Source organism: Saccopteryx bilineata, chromosome 3, assembly GCF_036850765.1.
Source record: "Saccopteryx bilineata isolate mSacBil1 chromosome 3, mSacBil1_pri_phased_curated, whole genome shotgun sequence".
Taxonomy (NCBI): Eukaryota; Metazoa; Chordata; class Mammalia; order Chiroptera; family Emballonuridae; genus Saccopteryx; species Saccopteryx bilineata.
The window spans coordinates 99782560-99804578 of record NC_089492.1 but is presented as its reverse complement, the minus strand read 5'-3'; the positions used below and the strand labels follow the sequence as shown (position 1 = coordinate 99804578).

The following is a 22019-nucleotide window of genomic DNA, read 5'->3' as shown; positions in this document are numbered from 1 at the left end:
GGTGTCCAGGGCTTAAAAACAAAAAGAAGTAGGAGGAAAGGGATCTTACGGAGCCAGGTGAAATTTGAATTGCCCTCCAGACTTAATAGCGTGGCCAGGTTGGGAGTGGCAGGAAGGGCTGGCTCTAGTCCAAGGGCACCGGCTCGGAGCAGTGAGTGGGTGGGCAGCAGGCTCAGTGCTGCAGTGCCCCTGGCACTTAGCCCAGGGCTTGCTGGGGTTGAGGTGCCCTTGGGAGCACTGACCGGCACATTTGGTTCTTCTTTGATGAAAGTTTTGGAATATTCACATGAAGAAGAGAGACTGACACCACAAATACCCAAGTTTCCCCACCCAGACTTGCTGCTGATTCTTCAAAGCTGGAGGGGCCACCCTTCTCCATCTGTTAGGACACTGACCTTCCTCTGGGCCATTTGTCTCAGGGAGGGTCACCTGGAGCTCCGTGGGGTGGTAAAGGCTGGGATGGTGACCTTTGACAGTACAGCCATGAAGGCCTCTCGTGGGTTGCCATGCCTGGAACCCCACCTCTGAGCCTGGTGCTGCTGGCCCCGAGGAGCGGAGAGCCCCAGGCTCTAGAGGCGGAGGGCCAGCGAGGCAGGGCTGGGGAAGCCCTGGCAGCCCCCGGAGAGCTAACTGGCACAGTCACAAGCTGACCCAAGCCCAAGCTTCCGTTCCACACTTGTTTCTCACGACTACTTAAGATACACGCTCTTACCCTGCTGAAGGAAGTGAGGGAATCTATGGAGATGATCGAGTTTTCTGGAAAGAGCCTAGTGAAACCTTTCAGTATTTTCACTCACTAAGAAGGCAGCACAGAAATACTCAGCCGCACGCTACCTTTGCTCCCGGGCCTGCTCCAGCCCACCTGTACCTCCCTTTGGTCCCAGACGTGTTCAGCCTCTGACTCTCTGCCTGCCCAACTTTTCCCTCCATGAAGCTCTCCCTCCTCCCCACATTTATTTTTTCCTTTTATGTCTTTTCATCACTGCCGGTAGTGGTATAATTAGTCCCTGTCATACACCATCTGGGACAATTTCCTGACACTTCCTATGTGTCAGCTTGCCTCTGACTAAACTATTTACTCCCTGAAGGAAGGGACTAGGATTTTCCTTGTGTTTCTCACTGGGCTCCCCATGTAGCAGATGACCAGTAAATATTTGCAGGTAGATGAAAACTTGAATTGATGGAGGAATGGGTGGGTGGATGGACGGAGAGTTGATTGGATGGTAGGGTTGAGGTATTTTCCACAGGTGCCTAAGACGATTCTCCAGAGCTCAGGGTGGGAGACCCCGATCCATGACATTTACTCAGCATTCACTGTGCTGACTTGACCTCTCTTGGGAAGGACTAGGAAGAAGATGTAACCAATGGCCTTAGCCAAGCCTTTTCCGGCCCCCTCTCCACCTCTGACTGCTCATTGCCACCTAGGCCACCGGCACCTACTGCCTGACTACCTGGTACAAGGCCAGGCAGTCTCAGCTCCTCTGGGAAGCCTTCTCCGGCCCCCTCTCCACCTCTGACTGCTCATTGCCACCTACAGAGCCCTCCGGCACCTGAGGCCTGGGCCCTGCAAGCAAGCACGAGAGCTTGAAGGCTTTTTCCAGCATTTCTCCCATGATACTTTAGAATCAGACTGTGGGCTATTAATCCATGCTGTGAACTGAATTTCAGAGTTGGCAACATGGCCAAAAAAAAAAAAAATCAGTATTGGTGTTTACATTTTCATCAGGAAAGTTGGAAATGACCTCAAAGCCTGTGACTTGCCTATCTACCTGCCCAGAAACAAATGACCACTTCTCTTAGTGGGGGGACACAGGCTGGGACTTGTAGTGAAGCCTGGGTCTTCAGCTCCCATCTGCACGGTGGGCTTCTTAGTGCAGGGGAGCAGGGGAGAATTTCTGATAGCCCGGCATCTGCATTAGCAGGAGAGCCCTGACGTGGCTGGGGCAGTAGCAAAGGGAAGTCTATACTGCAGCAGCCCTGAAGCCTCTTGTCTGCTTCCCTCCCCTACAATCCGAGTGGGTTATCCATCCACAGGGGTGGAGGCACAGGATTAATCAGTTCTAAACGCTCATTTTTGGGGTTTCCAACTCGCTTCCAAATGACTGACCGTTAATCCCCGTGTGTAGGTCTACCACAGCATGAGTGTGCACCTGCACACCTTACCGATTTGAAGCACTCACAGAAGGGTCTAGGGAACCAGGGCTCAGAGAGCTCTAAGGCACTCTCGCCTTAGCTGTGTAGCCAGTGGGAGGATAGTCCGCAAGAGGATTTATTCCTCCACACTGACCTTTTCCTCTCGACCCCTGCAGCTCTTGGGCTCTGGGCCACAACACTGAGCACCTGATGCCCTCACTGTCCCTCAGTATTAGCCTTCCCTTCCCACTTAGGCCACCAGCTTCTTGGGGACAGGGCACGGCAGCTACTCATCCTGCTTTCCCACAAGACTTAGCACAGTGCTGGCCACATAGAAGGCCACCAGCACCTACTGCCTGACTACCTGGTACAAGGCCAGGCAGTCTCAGCTCCTCTGGGAAGCCTTCTCCGGCCCCCTCTCCACCTCTGACTGCTCATTGCCACCTACAGAGCCCTCCGGCACTTACTGCCTGACTACCTGGTACAAGGCCAGGCAGTCTCAGCTCCTCTGGGAAGCCTTCTCCGCCCCCTCTCCACCTCTGACTGCTCATTGCCACCTACAGAGCCCTCCGGCACCTGAGGCCTGGGCCCTGCAAGCAAGCACGAGGGCTTGAAGGCTTTTTCCAGGCCCCTCAGGTAGCCTGTGAGCTCTTTCAAGGCGGGCACTGTGGTCAGGCTTTCTCCCAGCAACTGGAACTAACTTAGGCACATAGTAGTTGTTTTTTTTAATTACAGCAGCTTTACTGAGATATATAATATATACCATATACATCCTATACAAGTCACTCATTTAAAGAGTCCAGTTCAGTGGTTTTAGCATATTCATAAAGTTAGGCAGCTATCAATACCATCCATTTCAGGACATTTCCATCACTCCGAAAAGGAATCCCACACCCTGTAGCATTTACCCTTCATTCCCAGTGTTGGTTTCCTGTGGCCACTGTGACAAACTGGCAGAAACTTGATGGTTTAAAACAACAGCAATTTGTTATCTGTCAGTTCCAGGGGCTAGCAGCCCAAAATGAAGGTGTCAGCAGGCCACACACTCCCTCCACGGGCTCAAGGAGGGACCTAGCTCTTGCCCCCCGCAGCTTCTAGGGCCACTGGCACTCCTCTGCTTGCATCTCTGCGGCCTCGTCTTCACATCGCCCTCTCCTTCATGTGGCCCATGTCCAACTCCCTCCTCTTATTAGGACATTTGTGATGGCATTTAGGATCCACCCAGATCACACTGGATCATCTCCTCATCTCAATGCCATCGACTTCATCACACCTGCAAAGTCCCTTTCTCCAAGTTAGGTAACCTTCACAAATTCCAGGGACTTGACTTGGAAATCTTTTAGGAGGCCAGGTTTTTGTTTTTGTTTTCAGCCTTCTACTCTCACTCTTCCAGGCCCCCAGCCCAGATCCATCTCACATACCATAAAATACACCATATTCAAGTGTACGTATGTACAAATGTTAATATGTTCATAAGGTTGTGCAACCATCACCACTGTAATTCCAGAACATGTTCTCAACCCCAAATGAAACAGTGTATCTATCAGCAGTCATTCCTCATTTCCCCATCCTCCAGCCCCTGGCGTCCACTCATCTACGTTTTGTCGCTAGGATTTGCCTTATTTCCTATAGGTGGAATTATACAATATGTTGTCTTTTGGATCTGGCTTCTTTCTTTCACTTAGCATAATGTTTTCAAGGCTCATCTGTGTTATAGCATGTACCAGAATTTCACTTCTTTATGACTGAATAATATTCCATTGTATAGCTCTAACACAGCGTCTTTATCCATTCACCGGGTGATAGATATTTTGGTTGTTTCCACTTACTGCCTGGAATGAACAATGCCTTCTATGTACAAGTTTTTGTGTGGACATGTTTTTGTTTTGTTTTTTTATCTCTTAGTTATATGCCTACAAGTGGGAGACACTTTGAGACTGTTTTCCAAAGTGGGTGTACCAGTGTACATTTCTACCAGGGATGTTGTGAGAGTTCCAGCTTCTTCACATCTTCACCCAAACTCATTACCTGTCTTTTTAATTATAGTAATCCCAGTAGATGTGATGTAGTATTTCACTGTGGTTTTTGGTTTTTTTGTTTTGTTTTGTATTTTTCTGAAATTGGAAATGCGAGGCAGTCACACAGACTCCCACATGCGCCCGACCGGGATCCACCTGGCACGCCCACCAAGGGGCAATGCTCTGCCCATCTGGGACGTTGCTCTGTTGCAACCAGAGCCATTCTAGTGTCTGAGGCAGAGGCCATAGAGCCATCCTCAGTGCCCAGGCCAACTTTGCTCCAATGGAGCCTTGGCTGCAGGAGGGGAAGAGAGAGACAGAGAGGAAGGAGAGGGGGAGGGGTAGAGAAGCAGACAGGCGCTTCTCCTGTGTGCCCTGCCAGGAATTGAACCCAGGACTCCTGCACATCAAGCCGACGCTCTACCACTGAGCCAACCGGCCAGGGCCCTCACTGTGGTTTTGATTTGCTTTTTCCTGCTGGTTAATGATGCTAAGCATCTTTTCGTGTGCTTACTGGTTGGTCATTTGTATATCTTCTCTGGAGAAACGCCTGTTAAGATCTCTTGCACATGTTTTAACTATTTTTTGCTTTTTATTATTGGGTTCTAATAGTTCTTTATGTATTCTGGATCCAAGTCCCTCGTCAAATATAGGATTTTCAAGTATTTTCCCCAATTTTGTGAGTTGTCCTTTCACTTTCTTAATGACATTTTTTGAAACATAAGTTTTCAATTTGATGAAGTCTAATTTTTCTTTTGTTGCTTGTGTGTGTGTGTGTGTGTATATATATATATATATATATATATATTTTTTTTTTTTTTTAATTTTTAACTGAGAGGAGGGGAGATATGCAGACTCCCACATGCGCCCTGACCAGGAGCCACTCCAGGATCCGCATCTGGGGCGATGCCCTGCCCATCTAGGGCTGATACTTGCAACTGAGCTATTTTTGGCATCTCAGGCAGAGGCTCCACGGAGTCATCCTCAGTGCCTGGGGCCAACACATTCAAATCAATCGAGCCATGGCTGCAGGAGGAGAAGAGAGAGAGAGTGAGAAGGGGGAGAGAAGCAGATGGTTGACTCTCCTGTGTGCCCTGGCCAGGAATTGAACCCAGGACTTCCACAAGCAGGGTCGACATTCTACCACTCTACCCTGGCCTGTAGGCTTGTACTTTTGATGTCATAGCTAAGAAACCATTATCTAATATAAGATTGCAAAGCTTTACTCCTGTTTTCTTCTATGAGTTTCATAGTTTTAGCTATTAAATTTCATTCTTTTTTTTTTTTTTTTGGTATTTTTCTGAAGATGGAAACGGGAGGCAGACAGACTCCCGCATGCGCCCGACCAGGATCCACCCGGCATGCCCACCAGGGGGTGATGCTCTGCCCATCTGGGGCGTTGCTCTGTTGCAACCAGAGCCATTCTAGCGCCTGAGGCAGAGGCCATAGAGCCACCCCCAACGCCCAGGCCACCTTTGCTCCAATGGAGCCCTGGCTGCAGGAGGGGAAGAGAGAGACAGAGAGGAAGGAGAGGGGGAGGGGTGGAGAAGCAGATGGGCGCTTCTCCTGTGTGCCCTGGCTGGGAATCGAACCCAGGACTTCCACACGCCAGGCCGACGCTCTACCACTGAGCCAACGGGCCAGGGCCAAATTTCAGTCTTTGATACTTAATTTTTACTTTATAGTGAGAGGAGGGGAGGCAGAAACAGACTCCCGTGTGCACCCTGACCGAGAGCCACCTAGCAAGTCCACCAGGGAGCAGTGCTCTGCCCATCTGGATCCCTTGCTCTGTTGTAATCAGAGCCATTTTTTAGCACCTGAGGTGGAGGCCATGGAACCATCCTCAGCCCCTGGGACCAACTCGCTCCAATTGAGCCATGGCTGCAAGAGGAGAGGAAAAAAGAAAGAGAGTAAGAGAGAGAGAAGTGAGAGGGAGAAGGGTGGAGAAGCAGATGGGCATCTCTCCTGTGTGCCCTGACTGGGAATTGAACCCAGGACATCCACATGATGGGCCGACACTCTACTGCTGAGCTAACTGGCCAGGGCTAGTCTTTGATACATTTTGAGTTAGTTTTTGTTTATGTCGTGAGGTAAGGATCCATTTTCATTCTTTTGTGTGTGGCTATCCAGTTGTCCAGCTCCACCGGTTGAAAGGACTATTCTTTCCCCCTAGTTAATGGTTTTGGCACCCTTATCAAAAACTGAGGATTAATTTCTGGACACTCAGTTCTATTCCATTGATCTATATGTCTCTGTCCTTATGCTACTACCACACTGTCTTGGTACCAGTAGCTTTATTACATGTTTTGAAATCACGAAGTGTAAGTCCTACAGTTTTATTATATGTATTTTTCCAAATTGTTTGGCTGTTCTGGACATACAACGGTTTCTTCAGAAACACTTACTCTTTAGTCATTTGCTTTCTTATTTCCTTGATGGACTGGCAAACCTATGAGAGCCTGGCTGGCCTTCATGATTAGGTGAAAAATCCTCTCCCTACTCTTCAGCCTCTCCTTCACAAGGCATCTGACCAGTAGGGATCTGGATTGTTCTGGCTGAGCTGTCTTAGTCCAGGACAAGGTAGTAAAAGAGGGAATTTGGTGGGATATATCTAGACTCTCAAGCAGGAGATCTAATCTAAATCCAACTAATCGTTCCCCCACCCCATCCCAGTTTTCCTTCCTCTGTCCTCCTCATCTTGCAGGGCTGGTGCTTTGGTGGTTATAATTCTATCTGGATCCACTCCTGGCCGACGCACCAGCTCTCCTCTTGTGCCTGTTATTCCCATCACTCTCCGTCCACTTTCTAAGCGTGATTCATGAGCATATGGTACAGGAGGGAGGATATCTGCCCTGTCAGGGAGTAATGGCAGTCTGGCCTTCCTGGTGGCATCTCTGGTCAGTTCCATGTGTCTTTGATGGATCCAGTAGGAGTGTTGCCTGAGCCACAAGCACCGATTTTGCTGGCACCTGGAAATTTTTCTTCCCTGTGGGGCTCTCAGTCCTTGCCTTAAGGAGACAAAAAATAAGGGTGGGGAACAGTGGGGCATTAATAAGAGGGCCATCTTTGCTCCAGTGGAGCCTTGGCTGCAGGAGAGGAAGAGAGAGACAGAGAGGAAGGAGAGGGGGAGGGGTGGAGAAGCAGATGGGCGCTTCTCCTGTGTGCCCTGGCTGGGAATCGAACCCAGGACTTCCACACGCCAGGCCGACGCTCTACCATTGAGCCAACCGGCCAGGGCTGGTCAGGAAACATTTTTTAATTTTAATACTTAGTCCAGCTCATGAAAAAAGTTTTCTTTCTATTCTGGCCCCGGGGCAAAAACTGTTGGCCACGCCTGGGGTAGCCTGTGCACTACCCCAGGTTGACTTGGCTTAGTGCCAGCACCACTGACTGTGAACTTGAACCTGTTTACTCCACCTCTATGAGCACAGCTTCCTCATTTGTTTAATAGGGATGCTTCCCTCATGGTGGTTGGAACAATTAGGGTTCAATAGAAGGAAAGTGTTTATTATCAACAATAATACTACACTGCTCACAAAAATTAGGGGATATTTTATCGTTTCATATTCATTTTGAAATATCCCCTAATTGTTGTGAGCAGTATAGTTACCTATATATTGAATGCTTTCTTTGTCGCAGTCCCTATGTCAGTGTTCAGACTAAATCAAGTGGGGTAAAGGAAAGTGGAGGTTTCTTGACCTCCAGAGCCATGAACTGGAATGCTTTGAGCATGCATCTGCTATGTGTTTAATCCTATACTGCAGTGGTTCTCAACCTTTCTAATGCCGTGACCCCGCAATACAGTTTCTCATGTTGCGGTGGCCCCAAACCAAAAAATAATTTTGGTGGCTACTCCATAACTGTAATTTTGCTACAGTTATGATTCGGAATGTAAATACCTGATATGCATTATGTATTCTCATTGCTACAAATCAAACATAATTTAAACATAGTGATTAATCACAAAACAATATTTAATTATATATTGAGAAATATTTATTACTAATGGACCTCCTTACCTAGTATATTGGAGCTACCATTCGTAAATAGCTGCTTAACTAATGGATCTGTTTTTTCCAGATTAGTGGCAAGTTTTCTATACAGAACAGTGTGAACTATGTCATAGGATACACTGCATACAGTTTCTGCACAGCATGGTATCTTTCAGGGCTCTTTCACACTATAAAGCAGTGGTTTCTGCGGTGTAATCCACATCTCATTTACTTCGATGGGAGACCCGTGGATTCCGCAGAAGAGAGATCCCCTGTACGGCAGAAATGCAGTTCCCGACACATTTCTTCCTCTCCTATTCAAGTCAATGGGAGGCCGCAGCAGATTCCGCTCAAATATAGAGCATGTTGCTTAATTTTTTCTATAGGAGGCAGATCTTTTACACTACAGAATCCGCACAGCAGATTCCTCAGTGTGAGGCCTCTTCCAGTCTATTGGGGGGTGGGGGGGGGTGGATTCCACCTTTGGAATTTTTCTGCTCTAGGAAAAGTTCTAGCGTGGAAAAAAGTAAGCAACATGCTCTATATTTGAGCGGAATCTGCTGTGGCCTCCCATTGACTTAAATAGGAGAGGAAGAAATGTGTTGGAAACTGTCATTTCTCTGCCTCTTATTGAAATCAAAAGGAGGCTGCAGCGGATTGTGTGGTAACCCGAGATTCTCGGAAGCTCTCTTCCACAAAATCCGCCGCACTCCCAATGAAATCAATAGGAGGCGGATTCAATGCCAAAAACCGCTGATTTCAGCAGTTTCCTCATTCAGAATATGGGAAAATAGTGGGAGATATGGGAGATAATTATACATTGGGGAACAGTGTGAACTACATCTTATAGTGGTCTCTTATAGTATAAGACCGATGTAGTTCACTCTGTGTAAATGTATGGTGCTTTGTGTAAGTGTAAGCTGCTTTGTGTACTGTGTAATGATTACACACAAAGCACCTTACACTTACACAGTATTGTGTGTATGGTGTGTGTACTGTTTTTACATTATTAACCTTTTTTACACCAGCAGGCTGTCTCGCAGGCTCTCTTGGCTCTCTGCCTCTTGCCTCTCCGCCTCCTAGGCTTCTGTCCTTCGGCGCTTGCTGCACCCGCCCACTGATGACGTCAGCAAGTGCCGGACACACGTAATGTGCTGCTATGGACAAGCAGCCACGCTGCTATGGACTGTGGAGCATTCCCCCCACCCCTTCCCCCATTCCTTAGGCCCCGGACGGATGATGCAATCACGTCTGCGCATGACCGCAGGCATTCAGTTTGGAACGCACGTCCATAACGGCGTGCATTCAAGCTGAATAGTGCTAGTGCTGCTGCTGCTGCTGCAGACGATAACGCAGCTTCTCAGTGGCTAAAGCCATCGGAAATATGTATTTTCCGATGGCTTTAGGCGACCCCTGTATTTTGGTCGTTCAACCCCCGCCGGGGTCGCGATCCACAGGTTGAGAACCACTGCTATACTGGTCTTCATGTGTATGTTCAATTCTTTGAGGTTTGAAAAATACCAATTCTACCTCCTCCCCATACAGACTCTAAACCATACAGAGGAGTCAGGCAGGGATAAAAACAGGTATTATACTGTAGGTGAAAGCTGGACCAACAACTGACAAAGACCAACAGTCAAAACACACCTTCATACACACCTCTTACTGTTTCTCAGTTTAAATCTTGGTTCCAGGCTATAGAGCCAGCAGTATGGGGAGCAGGGGCAGTAAGGGGCAGGTGTCCTAGGGGGTTGATTTGGGGTTCTGAAGGTGGTAACATGGGCCCTTGGCAGCTTCCTGAGTCAAGGCTCTGCTCCATGCACTGTAAGTAGTCCTGGCCCTGCTAGAGGTCACCAGCCCTGCTTATCTCATCATAAAGACAGTGAGATGACTGGAATGTTGTGCTAATTCTCCAAATTCATGCTCTGCACACACTAAGAAACTTGTTGATTTCAGTTTCTTAATAGCCACTTAATGCTTTGTGACTACCCAGTGGGTTAATGTATCTGGTCCCTGGATTCCTCATCTGTGAAGTAAAGATGGTTATACCCAACCCATAGGATGTTGAAGGGCTGGAGAGAAAGTACTTGCTTGGGCCTCACACATCACAGGCCTTCATAGGCCTAAACCTGGTTCAACACCATGGAGAACTTAGCCTTCTATTCTAGATGCTGAGCTCATCTCTTTTGGGGCCAAATGGTCGGGGACAAATCTGTGGGCTGGAGTTGGAGACATGGATTTCTGAAAGACAAGGTCTCAACAGCAGTGGATTATTGAAAGACAAGCCTTGGTGTGTGGATGGATCTACAGAGGTTCATTGTCTGGGTAGTGGGATTCCAGTCCCATTTCAGACCTCCTCCAGCTTGGGGTGGGGTTGCTTGCAGAAGTATCAACACCCTGAGCCTCTCTTCAAATCCGCCTTTAGGACTGTCTCAGGCAAAATGGTGAAGTAAGCAATGGCTTCCCCAAGGCACCGTCTTCCCCTTTCAGCACCTTACACTTCACGCAGCCAGCTAGGAAGATGAGTGTCTGAAAGGCAGATTCACTCTAAGACAAAGGGCAGCAAAATCTTAGCGAATTCCAGTCTACCACCTGTCGTTAGGATGGTTTTTACATTATTAGATGGTTGGGGGGAAAAAATCAAAAGATTTTTGTAGCATGAAAATTACATGACATTCACATTTTATTGGGACATAAGTACAATTTTGTTGGAACACAGCCACAACTATGTTTATATATTGTCTACGGCTACTTTCAGCAGAGTTGAGTCGTTCTGATGGTCTAAAATATTTACTTTCTAGGCCTTTAAGAACAAGTTTGCTGATGCCCTGCTCTAAGATGTTCTATGTGTTTTGTGCCCAGTGGGATTTGCTATTGGAGGGAGGGGCAAACAAGTGGCAGGCCTGCAGAGGAGCCACTGGGTGGGAAGCTTTCCTGATATCCGTCCGGTTACACTAGACAGGCTAAGGGCAGCTAACTCTCTAGTCCTGTAGGTGCGGCTGCATCTGTCCACACAGTGAGAGGCAAAATGCAAATGGTGGGGTTCAGGCCTATGACTCTAGTTGTGTAGACAGCAGGACTCAGAAGTGGATTAATAACCTTTAGTGAACCTATCTCACCAGCTTCTCTGCCAGGGTGGGGGCAGGGGTTTTCCCTGTGGCCCTTTCTGTTCCCAGAGTTCTGCAGAGCCTCCCTGGGTTGGCTCTGAGCAGCATATGTACCTCTCACCTCTCTCTTGTTTCCATAGAATTTGCCTTCTGCCAAGTGGATGCGTCCATTGCCTTGGATCTGGCCCTGGCTGTGCTGTGTGACCTGCTCCAGCAGTGGGACCAGCTGGCCCCTGGACTCCCAGTCCTGCTGGGATGGCTGTTGGGAGAGGGTGATGACTTCATGGTCTATGTGGAGAGTGAGCATCAGGTAATCCTGGGGTCTCAGGGCGGTGGAGGCAAGGTGGGAGTTTCGTGAACCCACCAGAGGCAGCACTTACAGGCTCACTTGGGCCTCATGCGCCTGCTGAAACGGTGCTTCTGGATGCTCAGAGCAATATCCCGTAGAAACTCTCCAAATGACACGGCAGCCTGCTGGGTGCTGCGGGGGCAGCTCTCATGATGGCGTTTGGGGTTCTGTCTGTGGAGAGAGGACTTTGAAAGAGGCCCCTTGGAAGTTGAGAGTAGAATTATGGATAATCCTCATTAGTCAACAGCTTCCTATGGTGAGGTCTGAAGGTGAAAATTTTCCAGAGAATCAGGGTCCTTCCAGGGTGTTCACTGCTTAAAGAAAACTATTAGCCCCTCCAGGTGGGTGACTAATCAACATACTAGAAAACTGAGGACTAAGACAAGCAGCTAAAGCATCTTGAAAACTTAAGTGCATTTCCACCAGTCTGACTCAGACGGCCTTCTCCACATCACCAGCAGGCTGAGAGTTCAAAAAGCAGCCTGTTTATGGGAAATGCAGAAACAAGATAAAGTGTCTGTGATAAAATGACCTTGAGCATCCCCACCTTCATAGATATTTGATTTCATACTCAGAGACTAGTGTCTCCTGTTTGGTCATTTTCTCTTTGTTCTGCTGCTGAGAGTTCCCTTCCTCCCTCCTCTCGGATTTCTAGAAGCACCTTAAGGTCTAGGGCCCGCTCCCATGTTGAGGTCCCCTTTTTAGTCTTAGGTCCCCAAAATATCTTGGCTTGAAACCACAAACACATCTTTATCAAAGGTCATGTTAAGTCTGGAGAAAAAAATTCCTCTCCAGTTGAGAAGTACAGCAAGTGAAAACACAAGGTGACCTTCAAGGCTGCAAGTGGTGTGTATACACTGGTGTTGACAGGCAAGAGTGGGCCCTCTCTCTGGTGGGGGAGGGGACATACCTCTTCTGCCTTTGCTAGGACTCTGATCTGGGCTGGGACTAGCAAACATCCCCTGGAAGGCTGATTTTTGGCTTTTTCTCTTTTTAAAATTTTTAAAATTCATTTTAGAAAGAGGAGAAGGGGAGAGGGAGAGGGAGAGAGAGAGGAAGAGAGAAAAGGGGGGAGGAGCAGGAAGCATCAGCTCCCATATGTGCCTTGACCAGGCAAGCCAGGGGTTTTGAATCAGCAACTTCAGCATTCCAGGCTGACGCTTTATCCACTTCGCTACCCGAGGTCAGGCTTACTTTTGTTTTTTTCATTTGATTTAGGTGGAAGAAGACTACCTGTTTGAAAAAGCAGAAGTCAACTTTTGGGCTGAGACCCTGATCTTCGTAAAATACCTCTACAAGAACCTCGACTCTCTCTTCTCCAAGTCCAACTGTCATCTCCTGAGCCCTGAGAGGCTCTGTCACCTTCAAAGGACAGCATCAGAGCAGTGCCACCTCCTTACCCAGCTCTTCAAAGAACTGCCACCAACTGCTGAGTTTTCAAAGACGGTAGAGTTTACGAGACTGCGCATTCAGGAGGAAAGGACTTTGGCTTGCCTGAAGCTGCTGGCCTTTCTGGAAGGAAAAGACGGGAAAGACACCCTAGTTCTCAGTGCTTCAGATGCTCCAGCAGAAGGAAATCAGTGAACTCTTCCAGGAATAGAAATGGCTTGTTAAAGAAAGAAGACTTAGGGGGTGGGAGTGGGGTTAGATTAGTCCCCATTAAACCTGTGGGAAATGTGTTGAGCATAAATTCAAGTATTTTTTTCCCTTCATACCCCTCTGACTTCTGAGTCTAATCTTCCTACAGAGGACTTTTTCTTCAGGCCACGCATTCAAGGCAGCCTGGTTTACTGCTGCTACTGTAGGAAGTGAGGTTACCACGTTGAATATTTACTCGGTTCCCAGGTGCAGGCCACCTGTGGGCCTGAATTAGTCTTTTTCTTCCCCCAGGTCCTCTAATGTCCAGCCATAACCAGCCTGCATTTTCAATGAATTGACTGCACAGAATTCGGTTTTGACACATGATTGTTCCCTCCCCCACTCTTTTTGGCTGGATGTAGGAGCTGGATTTGTTGGCAAACAGCCCACTTGGTCAGAATTCCAGTCTTTATTCCATTTTAGCTAAAGCAGAAATACGTTTCAAATGTTGGGTCCTGAGAGTATTAGGATCAACTTCATACAAAGAGTTTTGTTTTTATTGCCTGCATGTGTGAGTCCTAAGTGACCTACACATGCCATCCTAATTACTAAAAGAGCCATTGAGAGCTCCTACCCCAAAAAAAGTATTTGTGCTAATGCTAGGATACCTGATTTTGCCACCCAGTGAAAGCATAGACTCTGGGGTTGTTAGAAGGAAACTAGGGAAAGGAGAGGCAGAGTAAATTATATATTTGAAACCTACCCTCTTTACTATCATTTTCTTAGTGGTTATAACAAGAAGTTTCTCATTTAGGATGCCAGGAAACACATTTATCCATTTCAGTAATTGAATCTAGAAACCTTAAGGATTTCCTGCCTTTCCAAGCCCAGCCCTCTTCCTCAGACACCCAGCAGATGTCACTCTTGCATACATTTTGCTGCTGGTCCTGTTTTTCATTGACTTGCCATTTAATTTGTGATTTCAGAGTAAGCGTAACCCACACACAGTTATCTTGAAATTCATAGCTTGGATGGGCCATAGCCTCATCCACACTCATTTTTCATCCTTGTTATCTGAAAAAGCTATTTCAGCAATAGTATGTAAACTTGGTCCAGCTTTTAGGATTTGTAAATATTTTTAAATACTTCTCAGGTGAGCAATCACTTAGAATTTTATCATTGATGTTTGAGGATCTGAAGGGTCAGTTTATAGGAGAGAGTTTGATATGATCATTTCCAACTGTAGAAAGGCTTATATTTCAGATATAATTTGTCTCTCTTTGAAAGAAAACCACCTAATACTAAAAACACAGCCATACTAGAAGTATAAAGGGCTATAAAGAAGAAGCAGGGAAAAAAGTTAACCTAGTGTCCAAAGTTTTGTCCTAAAGAGAAAAGAAATTCCCTGGCTGATTTTGCACCCTTCAGCTCACAATGTTTTCTTGTGATCCTGAATTAATTACTGGTTAGGCATCTGTATAGCCCACACACACTTGATGGAAAGTTGCCAGCCTAACATTTCTTTTGTTCTGAGACGACCTGGCTGGTGAGAATTGTTGGCACAATGTGCTTAAAACCATGGTGGAATATTATGAAACTGGCCCCAGCAAAACCTAGCATTTCTTTCTTTCTTCATTTAAAATGAAATAAAAGTAATTACATAATAAAAATGTTTTACATCAACAGGTACCGTAGATTGTTTGTATTAATATGTTACCTCCAGAATCCTTCTACCAAGCCTGCAAACTCGGTGTTCTCATAGCTGTTGACTAGGAGGAATTACCCTAGTTTTGCTCTTGGCTGGCTGTGGCCAGCCTGGGAGGGCAGGAGGGACAGATGTGTCACTGGTTTTGAATATGAAATCTTGTTGCTGACCTCCAGTAGCAGTGGCCAGGAAATGGCTCTCTCACACTTTCCTGGTTTCCAGGGAAATTGTGGAATACCCTACTGTCAGGGTCAACCTCAAATTGTTGTGTTTGGGGTCATTTCAACAAAGAACAAAACAGAACAATCAAGGATCTTGAAGTGTCAGCCACAGAAGCCCAGCCCTGTCCAGGAGCCAGGGTAGGCTGGGTCAATTGTTAAGAGTGAAGCCGTCACCTCTTCTGAGGTCACTGATCTCGGGTCCAAGATTTGGCGCCCCCTACCTCTGCATTTATGATTCTCTGGACCTCTACCCATCTAACCATAGAGGCCTGGCTTTCTCCTTTTTTTATACTTTGTCAGTGGACAGAACATCATCCTGGCACCCAAAGTCACAGGTTCCATCATGGGCACATACGAGAAGCAGCCAATGAGTGCACAACTAAATGGAACGAGTTGATGTTTCTCATGCTTTCTCTCCACCCCCACCCCCCACTCTCAAATTAATGGGAAAAATAAGATGGATTATACTTGTTTATCTTTTAAACACATTTAACAACTCATTTGCTCTTTGACAAAGGTGAGAGATGAATAAAGCAGGAATTATCTTCGTTTTACCAGAAAACCCAAGTACTGGAGTACTGGGTACACAGAAATTATGTGATTTGCCTAAAATCACAGGGCTTGTAAGAGGCAAGGTCTGGATTCCAAGCTCTAAATTTCTGACCCTCAAGTCCTTGCAGCCCTACCCTAACTCTAGTTCCAGAAGTGGGTGTGAGGGGAGTGCAGAGTGGGCACTGCACTCTAAAGGCCTACCTCACTCCTTTCCAGGTTAACAGAGAGGAAATGAGCACCTAATGGAAATGAGGACAAGGAAACAAAAAATAAGACCAATTTGGGAGTAGGTGTGGGTCTTACAGTTGCCTTTTTTTGACACATATGGGATCTTCCAAGTTAGGCCCAATTGAAGCCTAGGCTGCCAGGTGTTCAAAATCATGGGCCCAACTCCAACTTTTTGGCAGCATACTTGCAAATAGGGAGTGACAAGTGTCCTGCACCAGACTCACTATCTGCCAGAGGGGGACTGGCAGCGGTTTTAGCCTCACTGGGCGCTAGGGGGGGGTGTCAGCCCCATAACCGGACGGTGCCCGTGACAGAGCACTTCCCAGCACAGGTTTTTGGAGTGTGGGGCTGGCGAGAGGAAACGGGGGCGAGCCCATCATTTGAGCCCTCGGTGCCCAGCCCTGCCTGGCCGCGGGTCAGCCAGTGCCTGCGGCCCACAACGAGCTAAGGCGGGACGCCGCTCCCCCAAAGGCCGGGGAGGGAAGCGGCCTGGAGGGCGTACCAGGCCAAGGCTGTGGCGGGCGGGGAGGCTGGCTGCCAGCTGCACCCCAAACCCCGAGAGGGCTGGGGAAAGCCGGACTAACCAGCAGACGGACAGGGTGGCGGGAAGTCGTCTCTATGCCTGCGCAGCTCTGCCGGCCATTGCTCCTGTCCTCCCAGTAGACTCCCCCGCCCGGGACGCCCCGCGCCACTCCGCGCCTTTGGCCCTGGCTCAAGGTCTTGTGATGTGATTAGCAAAGCCAGCGCCTTGTCCTCAGACACTCTGCCCTAACCGGCAGGCCCAGGCGCTCAGGCCCTGTTTACTGCAGCCTGGGCGGGGAGGGAGGCGGAGAAACCGGCCCAGGCTCCTCCCTGCGAGACTGCCGCTGCAACCGCCCGCGTGGCCGCTCCCGCCCCCACCTCCACCGTGTCTCCACGTGCAGCCGGGACGGAGCCTCCACCCCATGGATTCAGAGCTTCCATTCTAACCCGCCCGCCGGCCGGAGCACCCTTTGCAAACCAGCCGGCCCGCGCAGACGGTTGCAATATTCTTGCATTTTGCAATTCCCGCGCCCAATATAAAACTCAGGGTGGGAAATAAAGGCTCCACAGTTGTGCCTTGCAGGATTGGGCGCGGAAACACACATCCAGGGCTGCAAAACCCCGGCCACATTAAACGTGCTAGGGATTTCCAACAGTGTAGCCCCAAAATAAGGGAGCTGTATCTTCCCGCCGCCACCCAACAGCACCCGTCTGGGCCAAGCTCACCAAGCCGCCCGGGGCGCCGCGGCAGCCTGCCCCGCCCCGAGGCCTCTTCGCCCCCTCCCCCAGAGGAAAAAAATTGGCGGCGGCCAATAGGAGGCCAGTAAGGCTCCTGACGTCCACAAGCCGGCGGGCGGCGTTGCCTGGAGACCCCAACGGGGCAAGCGTTCTGTCCCCTCCCCCGGCACGCCCGCCCAGCGGCAGCCGCTTTACAGGGCTCTATATAGAACGCGAGCTCGCGGGCCACCGAGTTCCAGCAGTCCGCGAGCTGCCGTCGGCTCCGCGCGGGGGGGGGGCGGGCCGGGCACCCCGGGGCGCGGAGAAGCGCTCTTTGCTTTTCTCCTTTTTCCCCCACGCCGCAGTTCTGGGCACCCTCAAACCCAGTTCACGCTTCTCCCCTCTGCTTTTCTCGTCCCCAGCTAACTTTCAGTCCTTCCCCCGCCCCTCTCCCGTTATTCGTCGTGGCTGGAGCCCGGCCGCGCCGCCCCGAGGTTTCCTCTGGATCTCCCAGCCTACAACTCCGACCATTACAGGATCCAGAATCATGTCGACCACACTTCTGTCCGCCTTCTACGATATCGACTTCTTGTGCAAGGTACGCGGGGGAGCAGAGAGGAAGGCGGGCAAGCAGGAAGCCCTTGGAGTTTTCAGACTTTGCCTTCGGCCCTCGGCTTTGGGGGACCCCACCACCTTGACTTTTTGGGGTCGGGGGAAAAAGACCGGAGCTTGTAGTAGTTGTGCTGGTGCCTTGTGGGCGGGGAGAAGGAGCAGGGAGGGCGGAAGGGCCGGAGGGAGCAGCTGTAGCTGTTTAGTTTCTCCCCGGCCGACCGCGGCCACACTACCCGGGACTTCCCGGACTGAGTTTGCGCCGCCCAGGCCGGCGGCCCACGGGCTGAGGATCACATGTCGAAACCCAGCGCGGCCTGGAGTGGGAGTCCGGCTCCTACCAACACGAACTTGATTCTTTTCCGTGTGTCTATGGGTGGAGGGTGGGGGCCGAGTCGAAATCCGCAAAAAGGAAAAAGAATCAGAAGACTGGCAGTTACTCAACAACTCGCCCCAACTGTTCCCTCCCTCACTCCTTTTCATCCTTTCCCCGCTCCCCTCCTTTTGGCAGACGGAGAAATCTCTGGCCAACCTCAATCTGAACAACATGCTGGACAAGAAGGCAGTGGGGACGCCCGTGGCCGCCGCCCCCAGCTCGGGTTTTACGCCGGGCTTCCTCCGACGGCACTCGGCCAGCAACCTGCACGCGCTCACCCACCCCGCGCCTAGCCCTGGCAGCTGCTCGCCCAAGTTCCCGGGCGCGCCTAACGGCAGCAGCTGCGGCAGCGGGGCGGCCGGTACCCCGGCCTCTTACGGCACCCTCAAGGAGCCGTCGGGGGGTGGCGGCACGGCCCTGCTGAACAAGGAGAACAAATTCCGGGACCGCTCGTTCAGCGAGAATGGCGAGCGCAGCCAGCACCTCCTGCACCTGCAGCAGCAGCAGAAGGGGGGCGGCGGCTCCCAAATCAACTCCACTCGCTACAAAACTGAGCTGTGCAGGCCCTTCGAGGAGAGCGGCACGTGCAAGTACGGTGAGAAGTGCCAGTTCGCACATGGCTTCCACGAGCTGCGCAGTCTGACCCGCCACCCCAAGTACAAGACGGAGTTGTGCCGCACCTTTCACACCATCGGCTTCTGCCCCTACGGGCCGCGCTGTCACTTCATCCACAACGCGGATGAGCGGAGGCCCGCACCGTCTGGTGGTGCCTCCGGGGACCTGCGGGCCTTTAGTGCGCGCGATGCGCTGCACCTGGGCTTCCCTCGGGAGCCGCGGCCCAAACTGCACCACAGCCTCAGCTTTTCGGGCTTCCCGTCGGGCCACCACCAGCCCCCGGGGGGCCTCGAGTCACCCCTGCTGCTTGACAGCCCCACTTCACGTACGCCGCCGCCACCTTCCTGCTCTTCGGCTTCGTCCTGTTCCTCGTCCGCGTCGTCCTGCTCATCCGCTTCGGCGGCCTCCACACCCTCGGGCGCCCCGACATGCTGTGCCTCCGCAGCAGCCGCAGCAGCCGCAGCCGCCCTCCTGTACGGCCCTGGGGGAGCCGAAGACCTGCTGGCACCTGGCGCACCGTGCGCCGCCTGCTCATCGGCCTCGTGCGCCAACAACGCCTTTGCCTTCGGTCCAGAGCTGAGCAGCCTCATCACACCGCTCGCCATCCAGACCCACAACTTCGTGGCGGCCGCCTACTATCGCAGCCAGCAGCAGCAGCAGGGCCTGGTGCCCCCAGCACAGCCCCCTGCACCACCCAGCGCGACCCTCCCTGCCAGTGCCGCCGCACCGCCCTCGCCGCCCTTCAGCTACCAGCTGCCGCGCCGCCTGTCCGAATCGCCCGTGTTCGACGCGCCCCCGAGCCCCCCTGACTCGCTGTCGGACCGCGATAGCTACTTGAGCGGCTCCCTGAGCTCGGGCAGCCTCAGCGGCTCTGAGTCCCCCAGCCTCGACCCCGGCCGCCGCCTACCCATCTTCAGCCGCCTCTCCATCTCCGACGACTGAGGCAAGAGGGCGCCAGTGAGGAGGAGGAAGGGAAGGCCGATTCTGGGGGGTGTTGGAGGGTGCCCCCGTTATCTCCCCTGTACTAAGAGCCAGGGGCTCACAGGAGAGGCGGGTGACAGAAGCCACAAGCAGACTGCAGGCTGGACCGAGCACTTGGACTCGAACTTGTGTGCCAGGAGGTGCCCCCACCCCTCCCCTTTTGGTTTCCTCTTGTTTTATTTTTTATTAATATTTTTATTATTATTACGAAGTTTCATTATGTTGAGCAAAAAAGCCGACGAACTTGTTGTATTGATGAACAAAATATTCACAACTGGGCAGTTGTGATGCGAATAGAACAAAAAAACCAAACACTTAAACTTTTTCAGGTCTCAGATGAGTTTGGGACTTTAGGAAAAATCAACCCAGCACCAGCAGCTACCAACTACCATTCCATGTCTACACTTGGAAAGCATTAGTTACAGTCCAGATGTGGGAACTCTTATCTTGAAAAGAAGGTCCTTGTGTTTGTCTCAGACCAGTGTAAACAAGCCAACCAAGCCACCACCTTGCTAAACCTATAAGCTTTTAGAATTTAATATTCTGCCAAGAATATGCCTTGATAGTAGGCTGCATAGGTTCTTTTTTTAACTGAGTTGTATGTGTCTGGGAAAAACTTGCATTCCAAAGTTTCATACTGGGTTACTGGTTTCATTGCCACCACTTAGTGGATGTTTAATTTAGAACCATTTGTCTGCTCTCTCTGGAAGCCTTGGGCAGAACTTAATTTGTAATTGTTGGAATAACTGCTGAATTTTTAGCTGTTTTGAGTTGATTCGCACCACTGCACCACAACTCAATATGAAAAAAACTATTTAACTTATTTATTATCTTGTGAAAAGTATACATTGAAAATTTTGTTCATACTGTATTTATCAAGTATGATGAAAAGCAATAGATATATATTCTTTTATTATGTTAAATTATGATTGCCATTATTAATCGGCAAAATGTGGAGTGTATGTTCTTTTCACAGTAATATATGCCTTTTGTAACTTCACATGGTTATTTTATTGTAAATGAGTAAAAAAAATCTTAATTTAAGAGATTGTATGTAATATTTATTTCATTAATTTCTTTCCTTGTTTACGTAAATTTTGAAAGATTGAATGATTTCTTTACAGAAATCTATCTTGATGCTGTGGAAGTAGTTTAAGGAATATCTTAAGTTTTCTTAGAATGTATAATGGTTGTAGCCCATCCAACTTTAAAGTGTCCACATACTTTGCAGGCAGGCGTAAATGTGGCATGCTGTTCTCATTCCAACTTTATAAATTAGCAAAAACTGTTTTTGTTTGCATATTCCACCAGTTCTACTGTGACATGCTCTGTGCGTATAAAGACATGTAGCAATAATGGGGGTAGTCTCACAGTGCCTTTAGGAGGGCCAGAACTAGCCTTAAATCTTCCTCAACCAAATAAGTATTTTGTCTATTAGTGCTTGAGAGAATTTGAATGTAGGATGGGTTCAACTGCACAAAAGGAAAAGATTTTTACCACTTTTTTTTTTATATAAAGTGAAGAGGCCACCTATTAGTGCTAAAATAATAGTATGTATTACATGAATATGCCTTGTTTAATTACAGAAGATTCCAAAATCTGTACTATTTTTTTCCCCGTGTAGAATGGCAGGAATGCTTTCCTGGACAGCGGATGAATGAGCAGTAGCTTTTAGTTTGTATGTACGTAGGTACAGTCGGAGCACTATGTATGTATTACTCTGGACTACTTTGACAGAAGTAGGTATTTGAATGTAACAAGATAAGTCATCTTGAGTTGTAATATATTTTGGGGAATCAGTTCACTACAAATTGTGACTGTAAACATTGTACTGTAAATGTTTTGTAGTTTTCCCCCAATAAAATTTTTGGGAAAAAAAAGGTATTCATGTGTAAGATAGCTTGTTTTTGGTTTTTAGTTTTTAATGGGAATATCTAGCTTCCCATCATTTTGTCTAAGCCTGGTCCAGGTCTTAGAGGGGTTGGGGCCTAAAATTTAGAGAGCTGGCAGAGCCTGCCCCTCTGTATTTTCTAGTTAAGTTTTTAGCTGGGAAAAAAGGCAATTATTTGTACCGTTTAAGGGCATTAGTTAGCTGTTCCCCTTGGTAATAAGATGCATCCCAGTGTTGGCTGGTGGCAAGGCCTGGCTGGGAGGCCTGAAGGGGTGTGGCCCGTCTGTGAGTCACCCAGTGGATCACGTGGCAGCAGTGGCAGCTGAAGGTCTGATTTTTTTTTTCCTGGGACGCCCAGAGAACAGAACTGCTTGGGTGGGGTAGGGAGGAGGGTCTTGCCAGGCTGAGGGCTGCAGGCCCTTAAA

General features: G+C 49.3%; 2 protein-coding genes across 3 annotated transcripts in view; both read left to right on the top strand.

The window, feature by feature from the left end:
- The window catches only part of THADA (THADA armadillo repeat containing), a 360995-nt gene extending 346138 nt beyond the window's left edge, over window positions 1-14857 (top strand). For both annotated transcript variants that reach the window (XM_066267026.1, XM_066267025.1), the window contains exons 37-38: window positions 11391-11560; window positions 12818-14857. In XM_066267026.1, the coding sequence (XP_066123123.1) occupies window positions 11391-11560; window positions 12818-13183 (536 nt within the window). In that variant the 3' untranslated portion in view covers window positions 13184-14857. The remainder of the gene's footprint in view (window positions 1-11390; window positions 11561-12817) is intronic.
- A 2501-nt stretch (window positions 14858-17358) lies between these two features.
- ZFP36L2 (ZFP36 ring finger protein like 2) lies at window positions 17359-21584 on the top strand. The gene is made up of 2 exons (XM_066267009.1): window positions 17359-17720; window positions 18243-21584. Exons 1-2 carry the CDS (start codon window positions 17670-17672, stop codon window positions 19662-19664), a joined length of 1473 nt encoding a protein of 490 aa, XP_066123106.1. The 5' UTR covers window positions 17359-17669; the 3' UTR covers window positions 19665-21584.
- Window positions 21585-22019: the final 435 nt, after the last annotated feature.